This window comes from Crocuta crocuta, unplaced genomic scaffold (assembly GCF_008692635.1).
Source record: "Crocuta crocuta isolate KB4526 unplaced genomic scaffold, BGI_CrCroc_1.0 scaffold25, whole genome shotgun sequence".
In the NCBI taxonomy this organism is placed as follows: domain Eukaryota; kingdom Metazoa; phylum Chordata; class Mammalia; order Carnivora; family Hyaenidae; genus Crocuta; species Crocuta crocuta.
The window spans coordinates 19,748,332-19,764,991 of NW_027532015.1; the positions used below are offsets into that span (position 1 = coordinate 19,748,332).

General features: G+C 41.5%; 2 protein-coding genes across 13 annotated transcripts in view; one reads left to right on the plus strand and one right to left on the minus strand.

Annotated features, from left to right (window-relative positions):
* The window catches only part of EPB41L2 (erythrocyte membrane protein band 4.1 like 2), a 164,433-nt gene extending 156,131 nt beyond the window's left edge, over positions 1-8,302 (plus strand). For 11 of the 12 annotated variants that reach the window (XM_077775973.1, XM_077775965.1, XM_077775967.1 and 8 more), the window contains one exon: positions 7,052-8,302. The gene's annotated coding sequence lies outside the window, so the exon portion shown is untranslated. Of the gene's footprint in view, positions 1-2,710; positions 2,762-7,051 lie in introns of all 12 variants that reach the window. The other variant, XR_013338066.1, reaches the window with a different exon arrangement.
* A 5,358-nt stretch (positions 8,303-13,660) lies between these two features.
* The window catches only part of SMLR1 (small leucine rich protein 1), a 13,124-nt gene continuing 10,124 nt past the window's right edge, over positions 13,661-16,660 (minus strand). Inside the window, exon 3 of the mRNA XM_077775990.1 lies at positions 13,661-14,309. Coding sequence (XP_077632116.1) covers positions 14,221-14,309 — 89 coding nt within the window. The 3' untranslated portion in view covers positions 13,661-14,220. The remainder of the gene's footprint in view (positions 14,310-16,660) is intronic.

The window sequence follows — 16,660 nt, forward strand, 5'->3', positions numbered from 1 at the left end:
CCCCCCCCCGTCTCCCCCCCCCCCCAAAAAAAAAAAAAAAAAAAAAAAAAGTAAAAAAAAAAAAAAAAAAAAAAAAAGGCTATGAAAGTTGACCAGAGATACAGTTTCTGATTGGCATTTCCGAGAAGACCTCGCACTGTTCTTCAGGAAGGTCAGATCCATCAGTAGAGTGTGGGATTGATTGAAAGCGTGCTAGATTAGATGAAAGGTCCTATAAGGGAACAATTACACTGGTTCAGGCAATTATTAATGGGGAAACTAACACCTCTGTCTTCAAGAGTAGAACAGAGTTTAATTTGGAAGCAAACCCGACAAAATTTGAAATATTCAGTATATGAACATGTATAAAAATAATATGAGCTAATAGTCATTGGTTGCCTGCTCTGTGCCCAGCTTTGTTTGAGAACTTTGCCATTTATTGTTTCAGTTAGTTCTTACAGCCATTTGAGGTGTTGGTGAGGACACGGACGCCTAGAGAGGTTAAGTCTCTCACCCAAGTCACACAGCTGGTGAATGACAGCGCTCGGCTGACCCACAGTCAGTCTGAATCCGCACTATACACTGCTTTGCAGAAGGCTTCATGACGGAGGTCTTTCAAATAACTGACTCCCACCAATGTACTTGAACCATGATTCATTTTAGAAAAATTTTCTATAAAAGGTCTTTGAGGTTGCAGCTATGATACAAAGCTAAGTGAACATGTAAAACCATATTTTGTAAAATAATCCTGTTTAAAAATGAGGTAAAATTGATGTTTTCAATTGACAGGATATTCTGAAATTGCTGTGTGGTTAGTAATTCTTTAAGAGAGACTTGAATGTGTCAAGTGTAAAGATTCTAATAGAAGAAGTACTGTGGGCTTTACATGCATCTGGGTGGCTCAGTCAATGAAGCATATGACTGTTGCTTTTGACTCTGCTCATGATCTTGTGGTTCATGAGTTAGAAACCCACATCAGCTTCTGTGTTAACAGCACAGAGCATGCATGGCATTCTGTCTCTCTCTGTACCTCCCCTCCTCGTGCTCGCTCTCTCCCTGTCTCTCTCTGTCTCTCTCTCAAAAAAACAAACATTAAAAAAATTTACTGTTAGTTTTAAAGAAAACTCAATTAACTGGCCTGCTGGCAGCACTAACATCACTCTCCTTGAAGGTAAGGGAGTGTAATTGGCTTAAAGCCTAAAGAGATCTCTGGCCATGTACAGTGTGGAAGGAAAGAAGGTGCTCTTCCTGATGCCTTCCTCTGGAACGGGAAGGAGCTGTGCTCGAAAGGCAGACGTCATTTGTTTGTTTGTTTGTTTGTTTATTTTAACAAAGATCCACTTGGAGAAAGCATCTCAAAATCAACTCTTGAAAGCAAAAATACTTAAGTAAATCAATGTGGTATCAGCAGACTCAACTGAATTTTTGTCTTTGAAGTGAAATTGTGTTAGCGTGTATGTTATCGAGCATTATATAGTGGCGCTCAGAAGATGCAGAGATGGGGGTGGAGGGCAACCAGGTCCGAGACCTGAAGGTGGGCCACTGGAGAGCCTCTGTGAGGAGCACTGTAGCCGCGTTAGGATGTTGAGCCAAACCAGGCGATGCAAAGTTATTTCCCTGAACTATTTGCTGAACAGGTGCTGACCTATTGACCATTTGACCGAAAAGGAAACAAAAAAAAAAAAAAAAAATCCACTATCCAAGAGAAGGAAACGGTGATAGGTTAGAGGCAGCAGATTCTACACAAGTGATTCCTCAGCTTTTTGGTCTCCGGACACTTTACTCTCTTAAATATTACTGAAGAACCCAGAGAGCTTTTGTCAAAGTGAATTCTATCAATCAAAATTCACCCTAGTAAAAATCAAGATTATTGAAATTTACCACATTATATATAAATTTACCACATTATATATACATTATAGATTAAATAGAACAAATTAAAAATATTAAAGTAGTTAAAAATAATCATGTAGTGAAAAAAGCCTCTCTGGAAAGGCTGCAGGGGGTGTGTGGTTCCAATGATATGGAATCCTGGAAAAGGCACAATGAGTGAGACACTAAAAATTAGATCAGCGGTTGCCACTGATCTCATAAGAAGAGCCTTTAAATATTGGGAAGCTCTCAAGCTCATAGTGGCCAGACTGCAGGTTTCCAGAATTCCAGTTTTCCCCTGAAAGCTTGAATTTTATCACTGGCCACAAGAATTGTCCATTGTTTTTCTTGAAATGCCAGGCTTACCTCATTTTCAAGAAAATGCCTGCCAAATTGAGTAACATCGTTTATCCATCAGTAATTCCCAAATAAAGAAGGTGGTTATGAAAAAGCAGACTTCAATTCACAACCCAAGCATGATTTATTTTCTCTAGACCTTCGTCGTCCTCCTTGCAGCAGGAGTATTCTATGCCTGTTTTCCATTTCATTCCACAGAATGTTAAAAAAACAGGAACTCACCAGTTGAGATATAAGAGAGTAATTTTCTTCCTTAAGTGAAGCTGCCTGCTGCCTTGCTTTCTTTGTTTCTACGTCACTGTGAGTGTACAGTGGTAACAAACAGTGACTTCAGTACAATTTGGTGCCACTGCTTTGATCTGTGTGTCATGATGCCAACAGGGGTACTCACCGGTGTGGCACTGTCAGTGAAAATGTCCACCCCCTGGAAATGACAACTATGTCCTAGTGTGATTATGAAATAACTTGACTTCATGACCCCCCGAAAACGTCTCTCCCTCAGGTCTACCGATGTGGAGAACTGGGCGGTCTGTATTATAGTGGGACCAACACGGTAAGCATTGGCTGTGCCCTGGGGTAACCAAATAGAAACTTCTCCTACTTGCTTTTTTGGCTCTAGGACCCCTCTTAGAATGAAAATTCTGTTTAAAAATTAAAATCAAATATTCAAATTAAAGACCAAGGAAGAGGTTTAGCATTAGAAATAACTGAAATCCATAAACTGTTGTATTTAAAGCTGAACGTTACACTTGAGTGCATGGACCACATTTTTATTTGGGAAAGAGTTGGATTATCTCTTACATAAATATTTTATTCATGGGACACCTGGGTGGCTCAGTCGGTTGAACGTCCGACTTCAGCTCAGGTCATGATCTCACTGCTGTGGGTTTGAGCCCCACGTCGGGCTCTGTGCTGACAGCTCAGAGCCTGGAGCCTCCTTCGGATTCTGTGTCTCCCTCTCTCTCTCTGCCCCTTCCCTGCTCATGCTCTGTCTCTTTCTCTCAAAAAACAAAATGTTTATGGGGCGCCTGGGTGGCTTAGTCGGTTAAGCGTCCGACTTTCGCTTGGGTCATGATCTCGCAGTTCGTGGGTTCGAGCCCCACGTCGGGCTCTGCGCTGACTGCCAGCTCAGAGCCTGGAGCCTGTTTCAGTCTGTGACTCCTTCTCTCTCTGACCCTCCCCTGCTCATGTTGTCTCTCTCACTCCTAGAAATAAATAAAAACATTAAAAAAATTTTTTTTAAAATGTTTAAAAATATATATGTTTTATTCATGTTTTCAAGATCTCTGGCTATACTGCTGCCCTATTATAATTGAATCTTAATCCGAACCTTAGTGTTATGGTTTCTTGCATTATTTTAATTATTTTGGGTAAAAACCACATTTTTGCATTCTTATTGAGAGTCCCCTTCAGGTGAGTGCTTTACCACTTACAGGCAGTATTTCTAGTGGTTTGGGTCAAATACTTTTTCACAACTGCACCTTCTGCAATTGACTGAATCTGTTTCTGGAGTAGTGCACACTCAAGTTCGAGCCTCCGTGTGAGCCCCTCTCCGTGGAAACACTAAGACCGTGCTTTTCATCAGTGATAAAACCCCTGTGCGTGAATTTGATTTCCCACTGCGCACCAGGCACACTACGACACATTTGAGTGTTCAGAACCCTCTGTGAGGACTTAAGGCGGAGTAGGCAACTGTACATTCCCTTGAAGAATTTGGATTTGCCACCTTGACTGGCCAAAAGATGGGGACATAGGCTAGGGAATGGCACTGTATAGTTAATAATGTTCACGGACATGGTATAATCTGGGGGCGGGAAACTGAAGCATGGAAACAGTGACTTGGGCTTCAGTTTTTGTATACTTGACCAAAACTCTAATACGTACATAATGTATAATCCATATATGTCACAGCTTTGATCTTATCCAAACTCAGGGTGACCATTACGATGTTGCCAAAAGAGAAAAAGCTAGTAATCAGCTCCAGTAATTAATGCCTCTCAATTTGTATTGACAAAATAAGATGCCCAGACTATTGTGAATGAGGTAGAATCAAACCTTTAAAAAAAAAGTTCTTGTATGAAGCTCTTATGAAGAATCAGTGTCTATCCTTCAATTTGATTGGGATGGGTAATAAATCATTTAGAGCCAAAATGTAACCTGTTGAAAAAACCAAGTATGAAGGTTTTTTTCTCTCTCACAGATACATGCCAGAAGAACAGAAAACATTTAAATGTCTGATGCTTGTGTATTAGTGGCACTGGTGATCCTGTCCTTCTCTTTTCTCCTTCGTTGTTCAAAGGTGTACTATTTGCGGGAATATATTTCCATATGTGTTAAAGGAAGCAGTTAGAAGAAGATAGGTGGATGTTTCATTTATAAACTTCATACAATAAGTTACTCCCTATTCACCCAGAACAGTGAGAAACTTGGATGTTCTGAAATATGAACATCTCATTAGCTCAGAGTTACATTTGATTTACTGCTTCTTAAGGAATGAGGAAAAGGATGCATTTCACATTAAAATTACAATAAATGTAATTTTCTTTCATTCTGAAAACTGTTTGGAATTCTAAGAGTGTGTTAAGGTTGCCATTTGTAATACTTACTACCAGAAAAGGAAATTGGTTTGTTTTACTTTCTAGTGGTTTGATTGTGAATAAATGAAAGTAAATGACATTTGAGATCACATGGGTAACTATGTCTTTTTCTCTGCATATATTTCAATAAACATTGAAGTTCTTTGAAATCAAGATCTCTCATTCAATCCTATATATGCCTAGATTCCTGTTTACTTGTCTGCTAATGACTTGGAAACAAGTTTAATTTTAGCTTTCTTTTCTAAAGTGAAATTTTTATTTCTTGGTGAAAACAGATTCAGAGTAGTAACATGACATGGAACGTAGAGGAAATGGAGAAAAGGAGCGTAAAGCTCACCCTTTCTGTAGATTTCTAGGCACTGATAACATGAGAGGTTCATTTTCTATAACCTAAGTGGGGCTGAGTGGCAGCTGGCTTCCACAAGCCATGCATATTCACTAAGCAAAGAGAACCGAGCAACCAGCTCATAAAGAGCAAGAATAGATAGTGTGACTGAAGGTCACAGATAACTCCCAATTTCAATGTGATTGGTAGTTTTATCTATTCCCACTCCCCAGCCCTCAAGTTTCTGTTCATCATTACTAAACTAAAGAAGGATGACTTTGTGTTTTTTCCATTGATGACCGCCCCCCTCCCCCTGCCCTGTCAAGAATCAAGCAAAGTCCTAATGTCAAGAATCCAGCAAAGTCCTAATGAGTAATGAGATAGCCAAAAGCAGACAACAGGTGGAGATCATGAATTTGATTAATCTATCCTCAAGAGGCTAGAATAATATTTATGATAAATCTCAATAGTGGGGAGTTTTTCCATTAAAACAAGACTTAATTTTACTGAGACAAAGGGGTGTACATTCTAATTGACTTTGGGGCCATATCTCTTGCAAAGGGCCTTAATTACCACTTTCCACTGACCTCTGTAATCACCTACCATTTGCCAAAACTTCCAACCAAGCTGAAGTAAAAAGTGAAAAACTACCTTCTCAAAACTTTCTCTCGGGGCTAATGACCATTCTTATTTTTTGTCTATCTCCCTGTCTACTCCTTTTTTAGTCCTCTCTTCTGTCTGCACCCCCTTTGATTGTGAGCTTCCCCGGGACCCCTGTCTCTCAGTTTCCTTAAACTTGCAAAGACTAGTTCATGTGCCAGTTTTACTTAACCCTTTGTGCCAACCTTCAGATCCATATCCATGGTCCTAGGATCCTAGGTCACCTTTCTTTCTCCCTCTGCTTTTGAGGTCCCAGACTCCAGACACGAGAGTGCTCTTCTGGTACTTTCTTCCCAGTCACCACCCCCTGATTGTTCTTCAAGCAGGTGTTCCTGTCCGTTCCTCGCTTGGTTTCCACAGCACTCACTCACATCTGAGTCCTGATCATCCAGCAGTCAGGATGGTCTTCCTGTCTCCCTCCTCTCCGCCTGTAGCCTGTTCATCACACTGAAGCTGCAGTGAGGTTTTCAGAACGTAGATCAGGCCATGTCCAGCCTTCCTCAAAACCAGCCTCCTCCTCTCTGGGGCTTGTTCTGCCCTGCATGAACTCACCCCNTCTCGCCCTCTACTCCAGCTCATCGCAGCACACTGCTAGCTGCTCTTTCATCTGAACGTGCTTTCTAAATTCGTTCTGTTTTTGTCACATCAAGTTTGTACTTGTCAGTCAAGTATTAAAGACTAGACCTAATTTTTTTTTTTTTTACCTGACTTTCCATTACTCACTGTATCATTCCCTATTCCCAGTAATGTCCATTTCCTCACGATCCCTCATTTATTCTCACTCCCCCTTCGGCCCTCTTACTCTGCATATGCCCCTGAACATCATCTCACTGGCTCCTTTCCCGGCCTCTTTTCCCCATTCCGTTCTCCCTCCTGAAGCACCTTGTCTGTTCATTTCAAAGAAGTCAGAGTGGACTTTGTTTTCCCTCCTTCCCTGAATCTAGCTTTGAAGCCTACGTCGGTTTCTCCTTTTTGGATTCTTAATGCATGAATTACCTCTGTTTTATAATTGACTCTTTCTGTGTGTGCATTCTTAGTTGCCAGTTGTTTCCTGGGTGCTCGTCAGGCCCCCATATACTGTAAGGCCCCCACGGTGGAATAGTCGTTACCAGCTGGTCTTCTGGTAAAACATGCTCTTTATTGTAGAATTTGTCAGATAGTAACTGTTGGTTACCTGATTTGGAATTGGATGGGATGTTACAGGTTTTTTTCAAGTCTCTGTCTTTGGAATATTTAACTCTTGTCTCTTTTTTCCTCCTAGAAATGCATTTTCTAAACAACATTCAACTTTGTGAACCTGAAGAATTTTGATCATTCCAAGTCTTAATGCCACACCACTGCTTCAGTGAATTTATACTACGACTGGTAACCATGACCAGGAGCCTGAAGAATTGAAATGCCAACAGCCAAACCTTACCTTAACAGCTCCGGTCTATACTGTTCCCTCGCATTTTAATACATTATTTTGTTTTATAACCACTTCTAAATCTTCTTGATTATTATTATTTTTTTTAATTAGGGAGTTTTGTTTTTGTTTCCCGTTTACTTTGTGTACAACTACCTGCTTTTTAATCACTCATTTTGATCCAATGATAGTGAACAAAGCCAGCCCGAGCTGGTACGGTGTCGTTCACTTGAACAGGTGCTGTTGTGTGGAAAGGAAACTTGGTGACTAATTTCAGTAGCGTCTTTCCTATCTTCCAGATTCTTCCCATCGAATTCTCACAGTAAATATCTACAGATTTTTCAGATTGCAGTCAATACCCTGTACGAGAAAACATTAATACAGATTAAAAGCATTTCTTACATCTTGAAAATTTTCTAATGTTTGAGAATTTCACTGGGGATATTTTTTATATTGAACCCTGTTGACTTTCCAGTCCTCCGACTTTGCGCTAAAAAGTCGAAAGTCAGACAATGTCCAGACTGGAGAATCACAAAGTTCACTGACCGTGCACTGTGTTTAGAGACCCTCTCGCACCACAGTGCCAACGCTTCTCAGACACGTGCCCTTCGGCCACATTCCAGAAACAGGAGGGAGGACGAGGAGAAAATCATTGCTTCCCTTCTGCTAAAATATTCGGGCAGCTTAAAACCTTAGTGCTTTCTTTCTTAACATGTCCAAATTTCAGTACTTTCCATTATTTGACACACTTGTGTAGAACATTTGCTTTGTATTAAACCTTCTTGTCTACTTGTAAAACTGACCTTCTGTTACGGAGCAGGTATATCTCTTTCGGATAGTTGGATGATTCACACAGGGTTGAGGACACCGGGGGAGGAGCAGGGGCTGTGGTGGTATTTTGATGGTTGTGAGGAAGCTATACCATTTACCAGCGGACACCAGAGACCTGATAGGGACCTATTAACTGTATTGAACGTTTTTTCCTTTGCTTTTGACCCTATGTATAGTTACGATGCCAGATTAGATTTATAGCAGCTTCAAGTTGTATTAAATGATATTTTGCTTTCTGTAATACTGTTATAAAATAAAGTTTGTTTATTCTCTGAACTTGTCACTTTTTTTTGAAAAAAATTTTTAATGTTAATTTTTGTGTGTGAGAGAGAGAGAGAGACAGACAGACAGACAGAACATGAGCAGGGAAGGGGCAGAGCGAGCCGGAGACAGAGAATCCAAAGCAGGCTCCAGGCGCTTAGCTGACTGAGCCACCCAGGGCCACCAGTCACTTCTCTTTTTATAAGGGTTTAAAAAATAAACTGGAGTGTTATTTTCATTCTAAAGTCCTAACATGTTGTAAAACGTAGCTTTTGTTATTCAGATCTCTTATAATGTGCTGCTGCTGCCAGCATCACTGATTTGAAATCGCTAAAGCAGCATTGAAAGTTTGGAAATCATTGTTTAAAGCACCATATCCCTCCTGCCTGCTTACACGATCCACCCTAGCTTTTACAGATTCTCCAAGGGAAAATTTTGCTCCTTTTCTTTGTGTTTTTCTTGTTTGGTTCATAGAAAATACGTTAGCTGTACCATCTGAATCCTCTTCTTCATGTTTTGCTGTCTTGTCCAATAGACTTTAATGTATCAGGCGGGATGGGTTCTGCCAAGGGGCTGTGTTTAATCAGGGTGGTTTATTGTGAAACTATTGCCGAGACACATTAAAAGCTGAGTTTTCTTCTAACCATTGAAAACATTCTACAGCAAATGACCAACAGGGTATATTCTGTTTTAAAATGTTATGTAGACTTTCTCTAGTCATTTGAAGTGAGCGTGTTAGATACAATTTGCATAACCGTCTTCTTTGAGATCTGTTCCCACTGAATTATCTCTCACCTTGTGAAAGGTCTTTCTCACTTCCTGCAGAACTATTACAGAAACAGCTCTCTAAAGAAGCCGATCTCAGCAGCCAAGCCTTAGAGACATTATGGAACCAAATGTGGTTTTGTGAATATATTTTGTTCGCATCAGAACGCTTGTATGTATAATGTTCATATTAAAGCAGAGGCTGGATTTACCAGAGATTTTTGAGAACCAGCTCTGTCCATACTTCCAGTGATAATTGCACTGATAGGAAGTGTCTACGGCAGCATCAGCAATTAGAACATGCAGTGTTTGAGTGAAGACTCCGTTTTATTCCGCTGAGATTGGAAGGACAGGGCTTGGGGTCCCAGAGACTTCTAGAGCATCTGTGGGGCTTATTCCCCAAGGAGTAGCTGGGAACAGTGTTGATTAAGTAATGCCATGTGTAGTTGCAACAGCAAGGCGGCTGTTCCTAATATTTTATATTTCTTAGAAAGTCTCTCAGGATATTTATAATTTTTGTTTGTAAACTGAGCTTTCAAAACCCCAAATAGAATATTAGAATGATAGAATAAGAAAGCAGGTCAACAAGGTTCATTGAGGTGAGATGTCCAGGTGCTAATTGTTTATCTTGAAAACAATATAATTGTAGGGTGATAAGCAAGAATGCCTTTTAGTTGCATGGGTTTTTTTTTATAGGTAACATTTTGCATAAGTCTTACAGTGATCCTGTGTGGAATGCAGGAAACAGTGCATTTTCCAGAGGCCCCCACTGGATAAAACATAAGCTTGGTTTTTAGATATGTGTAGAGTTGATAGATGTTTGGTACTTCACTATCAAGAGTAGCTCCTGTTTTCCTTTAGGAGATATACTCATTGCATAGAGCACAGTTCATGGAATAATTATCACTGGGACTCCAGCAATGAAACAGACGGTAGCCATAACTACTGCCCACCATGGACTTCATTAAGTATTTTTCCTTATTTATGGACACAATTATTTGATACCTGAAAACCTCATTGAGAATCCAGTTATAGGTAGGGAGGAGTGAGTTGTGGTTTAGATGAAACCAGACTGGCCATGAGTAGATCATTGCTAAAGCCAGGTGTTGGTAAGTAAGGGTTTATTATGTCATTCCGTTAAAGTATTCTCTAATAAAAGGCTTAAAAAATACCCTAAAAAAATAACCCTTCTCTTCTTAGAGAAGAATACATTGTTCATTGTATGGTGTCCCGATCAGTTTCCACTTGTCTTCCATGTTTGCAGGGGAGAGAGGACATGTGAATATTACTGCTGAGACAGTAAGAGTAGGGAATATTCCCTGATTAATTTTACAGATATGAAAATGGCCTTGGACAGATTCTTGTGTGCACCTGTTCATACACTTGCTGGGATTAAGCCATGGTATGGCATTGGCTCCGGAAGAGAACATGGCCAGCTGACAAATCCTAGGTGCCACACTCCTGACCCTTGGCCACAGGGACAAACACGCTGACCCTATGGATAGCTATGGTGCCAGATTAGATTTATAGCAGCCTCTGGTTGTATAAAATGATACTTTGCTTCCAATACCAAGGTGTCAGAATCCTGCAGATAGACCTTTGAATCCCCTGCTCAGCAACTGAAGTGTGTGACTTTAATGAAAGCACTTAAGTATCTCTAAAGTGAGGGTACTAATACACCTCAGTGCAGGGATATTCTGGTGGTTAGATGAAATAAAAATGTATCCAATGCCTAGTAGAGCTCCCAGATCAATAATGCCCTCAAAACATAGTCGTTGTGAGCAATAACAGCACCGTGCATGGGGTAATCCACTACTGGCAAATTTATGGAAGATCATGCCAGTCTGGGCTGTGTCCTGAGGGCTTTTCCTAGAATTCTGTGTTATTAGAGGTCTGAGACGTTTATTGAGAAGGTTTTAGCTTGAGAAGGTTTAGCTTTGGAGGTATGTGGACATCACTTCCTGAGAGCCCCACAGTGTCAGGGGTCTTATGGTCTGCTCATCGTCTACCACGTGGAGGCAGCTAGGGTTGCTGGGGTAAGAGGCAGTGCAAATACTTGAACACACTGGCTGCACGCTTCCTAACCACAGTCCCCTGGACAGATTTCAAGGGGTTGGAACTTTCCCCCAAATGTATGCAAAATTGTGGGGAGATGCATGTTTCTTAGGAATAAATTCCTGGCTTTCATATCAAATTCTCAAAAGGCTTCTTTCTTACATAAATGAAAGATTGGAACCTCTGTTCTTAATAATCTGGGTTTGGGAATGTGGGTTTAAAAATTAAAACAACAACAGTGGAAAGAATATTTTAAATTCCCAATCTGTTGGGTGTTAATTATCAATAAAATACTTTGCATGTTTTCTGTTCTTTTTGTCATTCATCTGCCAGGGCAAATACCATTGTGTAAATTCTGATAAACTCAGATGTCTCTTCCGATGAGCACACTAATTATAAAGTCAGCAGGAATCGCAAGAGAATTTGTTCTAAAGCTTGTTTTTAAAGTCAGAAAATTAATTTCCAAAAAGTGTTTTAAATTTTTTTTAATGTTTTATTTCTAGGAGAGAGAGAGAGACAGCATGAGCAGGGGAGGGTCAGAGAGAGAGGGAGTCACAGACTCTGAAACAGGCTCCAGGCTCTGAGCTGGCAGTCAGCACAGAGCCCGACGCGGGGCTCGAACCCACGAACCGCGAGATCATGACCTAAGCGAAAGTCGGACGCTTAACCGACTAAGCCACCCAGGCGCCCCTCCAAAATGTGTTTTAATAGTTACGAATTTTGGGGGTGCCTTGAGAGAGCACTCGGGGTCCCTGGTGAGAGGCTTTGGAGCACAGGATGGGACAGAATGTAGGGTAATGGAAGGAGAAAGCAGCTGGGTCTGGGTGGCAGGAGCCATGCAGAGGAACCACAGGAACCCAGGCCGGAATAAGACCTTCAACTCTGGACTCTGTCAAGAGAGCAAGGGCATGACTGCAAGCTGACTGGCCGTGTTCCGTGCATTTCACAAATTGAGGAGCAGTGCCTTCAAGCAGATTATAGCAACACCCTGGGGCTTGGTCTTTCCGTGGAGAAACTAGAACATGCTTCTCTTTCTCGTTACATATAAAAAACATGAATCTACTCAGGATTTCATTGGAAAGTACTCTCCACAGTAACAGAAGAAATGGGTCTTGCTTTAAACTCCTGGTTATGCTTATCCCTGAAAACGTACGTTTGGAGCTCCCGTCTTACCGCAGGAGCTGGGCTGCATTTTCCCTGGAAAGGCAGAGGCAGTGGACTGACACCCACCAGAGCCAAAAGCCAGCCTCCCCTCTGTTTCCAGAAGAGGACCGAGCCAACCCTGGTGGCCGAACCACAGATTTGGCTGGCAGCTGGGAATACGCTACATCCCTTCACGCCTTCTGTGCAGGAAAGCATTTTTACATAATCTGATTTCCATCAGGGGCTAAAAAGAGATCCCTCCCAGAACTGATAGAATATTATTATTCCTTCCATATGGCATGAGCGCTGTTATTTTAAATTACCTCCGTCTGAAAGCCCCAGCAGACATTTCCATTGTAACTAACTGCAATAAAACACAGAAATGTCTTCAAACACTTGAGTTTCACATTATACAAGAAGTGCAAATGGAGGCTGATGACTTTGGATGCGTGTGAAGAATTTGGAGCGGGGAGGGGTGGGGAGCAAAGAAAACGAGCACCAGAGTGCATTCTTGCTTTTGGTCATCCACACAACCTGTTGTAAGATTGTATGTCGCTACAGAAGTCGGTGCGTATCTTCCAGGTGGCCAAACTCTTTACGTTTTATAAAGTTAATCACACTAATACCTTGTTAGATTCACATGCAATGATTGGAATATAACCGCACTCACACTTAGGACGTGGGGAGCATCTTTTGTTGATGTTAACTAGAAAACTGGAGAGCACAACAGTAATCACAATCTATTTTAACTACCCCCCCCCTTTTTTCATTTATCTACGTTGTCCCATTGGGGCTCCCCCCGAAAAAAGAATTCTGCTAGTGAAATGTTGACTTCTTTCTGTATTTAGAAATAGTTCCCTGATGTTTTGGTTTTAGAAGCAAATGCTTGAATTCGTCTCCGTCGGAGTTACATGAATGTTCTATTCTTCCCTTTGCCCAACAGCAAATTGCCAGTATTTCCAAGTCATTTCTTGCTGAAATCTGCAGTCATGGGTGATCTGTACCAAGTATGGAGAGACTCTGCTTGGTTTGTGGGTTGTGACCAGGCTGATGCAATTTGTGAAAGCAGCTGGGAAAGGGAGAGAAGCAAACTCAGGGCCGGAAATGATGTCTGAAAGAGCGCCATTTAAGAGTCGTCACATGGTAAGTGAAGAAGTGGGAATACATGCGCAGGAGGAATCCACAGAGCTCTCAGGGCACTCATCTTTTGCTATCCATTTGCTCTCTACCAGAATTTCATCACCTGTAAAATCAGAATAATATATGCTTCTTTGGGAATATGTAATAAGGATGCTTAAGAATTTTATTTGAAGGGGCACCTGGCTGGCTCAGTCAGTAGACTGAGTGACTCTTGATCTTGGGGTTGTAAGTTCGAGATCCACACTGGGTGTACAGATTACTTAAATAAAACACTTTTCAAAAGAATTTTATTTTAAAAATAGTGTCCATCAGGGGCACCTGGGTGGCTCAGTTGGTTAAGCGTCTGACTTCAGCTCAGGTCATGATCTCACAGTTCGTGGTTTTGGGTCTATGTTGGTCTCTGTGCTGACAGCTCAGATTCTGGAACCTGCTTCAGATTCTCTGTCTTCTCTCTCTCTGCCCCTCCCACACTTGTGCTCTGTCTCTCTCAAAAATAAGTAAAAACATTTTTAAAAAAATTTAAAAAAATAGTGTCCATCAGAGTAGACAGAGTCCTATAAAAGGTCAAAACTTGCAAAGTGCCCAGTCCACATCCAAGCAAATCTTACATTCTTTGTATTTTCTGATGAACTGCTCTTTAACTGAGTCTCGTAGATGTCTCTCTGGATAATAGCTGCCACTTTTCAATGTGGTTAAGAACAAGCCTCTTAGCATTCTTTCTATTTTTGCTGCTGTTTGAGTGTATTAACTTACTTTATTAGCTAAGCTGCTGACTTTTGCTCTTTGACCCATAGAAATTCGCTGTGTTTAGCCATTGACCAGTCCCCAAGTCACCTTTGTTTCATTCTCTGGTACTGGGAAGAGCCAGCCCTGCGTTTGTATTGGTGATGACTGGTAGTCTGTGACAGTTCTTCATTAACTGAAAGGAAAACCATCAGTTAGTACTTTGGAGACAGCTGAGTGCCTGCCATCGGACACGTACAACTTAAAGCAGTTATTGGCCAGCATTTCTGTGGGGTACCCAAGGCCGGGTCCCCATAGCAAGGCCTGCTGCAGGACCTCACTTTACTTCCCCAAACACTTCCACAAGAAATGTAAATGTTTATCTTGAAAAAAATGGTCCCAGTTGTAGTGTACAAATTACCACTGTAATAACTGTTACATGTTTAGTATTTTTAACATATAGCGATTCAGTGTTGATTAAATTCAAGGCTCCCTCATTCAATAAGCATTTATTAAGCATGTCTGTAGGCCAGGGGCTGGGGATGCGCAAATGAGTTAGAAAAGAGTTTCTATCCCTGCTCCTCCTCCCGTCCTCCCAAAATAATATGTTTGGGCATTTATAATCTTTAGATATGTCAGATTAGTCTTCTCTTTTACATTTTGGCATCCTTTACTGAAAATTGACAGTTTCAACTTTTACCACCCGCATACTCCTTAACCCCTTAAAATGTAACTTCAGTTAAAGCTATTCTACTGAACTCTTAAAACTCATCAGTGAGGGGCGCCTGGGTGGCTCCATCGGTTAAGCGTCCAACTTCGGCTCAGGTCATGATCTCACAGTTCTCGGGTTCGAGCCCCGCATTGGGCTCCATGCTGACAGCTCAGAGCCTGGAGCCTGCTTCAGATTCTGTGTCTCCCTGTTGCTCTGCTCCAACTCCGCTCGCACTCTTTCTCTCTCTCTCTCTCTCAAAAATAAATAAACATTTTAAAAAATTAAAAAAGACCAACAATTCAGCAATGATATCGCAATTACCAAATCTAGTGGCGTTTTTCAAGCCCCGGCTTCCTTCCTGGTAGCACTGAGCTCCACTTATTTTCGCCTTTTAGGTTTTACTCTGTGCCATCTTTTCTGCTCCTGTAGCTTCAACTATGACCTTTCCGGCAATAACAAATTTTATCTTTAGCTCTGAGATTTCTCTTGAGATCCCAACAAGTATCACTTGGGATCTTCCTGGTACATTAAAAAAATACACCTCTCTTCCTGACCACCACCAAGACACATAGCTGAGCCTGCTTTTGCTCTTATGAGTTTTATTTTCAGAATTATAGTAAATCAGATTATCCAAAGCCAGAGACCAGGAGCTTATAATCTTATGGGAGGTAGTACGTGTTTATAACCTTGAGCCTGAAAATGTTCTCTTTGGCTCCCATATCCAATCCGAGCAATTTACCCCTTGCCGGGCACTTTGTATGCCACATAGCCCAGGACACGTGCACTTTCGCTGAGCCGGGTTCTTCTAGGTCTCCATGACTGCTTGTCATCATAGCTGAGAGGCATTACATGTGCACTGGACGGAGACAAGGTTGCATGAGCCTCGATATTTAATAAGCACTATTTGTTGAGTACTTGCTTTGTGTCAGACACTGTGTGAAGCCCTTTGCATGTCTTATCACGTTTAATTCTTAATGGCATTATATCGTAGTCACCCTTGGTAGTCTCACTTTACAGATGCGCAAACTGAGGCAGAGAGAAATCAAGAGGAAGCAATTTGCCTAAGATCCCAAAAGAGGATAGGTTGAGGATTCCATCCTGGGAAGTCAGATTCCTGAGCCCAGATTCCAGAGCCCACATTCTCAACTACTTAGTTACACTGCTTCTCCACTAGATATTTTTTAATTAAAAAAAATTTTTTTAATGTTTTACTTCTGAGTGAGAGAGGCAGCGTGAGCAGGGAAGGGTCAGAGAGAGAGGGAGACAAAGAATTCGAAGCAGTCTCCAGGCTCTGAGCTAGCTGTCAGCACAGAGCCCGACGCGGGGCTCCAACCCACGAACTGTGAGATCATGACCTGAGCCAAAGTTGGACGCTTAACTGACTGAGCCACCCAGGCTCCCCAGGATTATTGCTCATTAAAAGATGTTGCTTGAGATGGCCCATGATTTAGATAATAAACTCACTGAAATGGAGTGATTTCTCTTTCTTTTTCGCTTTACTATTTTATTTTATTTTATTTTATTTTATTTTAGCGCATACGCAAGTGGGGGAGAGGGGTAGAGGTAGAGAGAGAGAGAATCCCAAATATGCTCCACACTCAGTTTGGAAGCTGACATAGGATTTGATCCCATGGCCCTGAGATCATGACCTGAGCCAAAATCAAGAGTCAGATGCTCCACTAACTGAGCCACCCAGGCACCTCTCTTCCTTTGTATTTTATTATTATTTTTTTAAATGTTTATTTATTTACTTCGAGGTGGGGAGGGACAGAGACGGAGGGAGAGAGAGAATCCCTGTGCTCACAGTGCAGAGCTGAATTCAGGGCTCAGTGTTG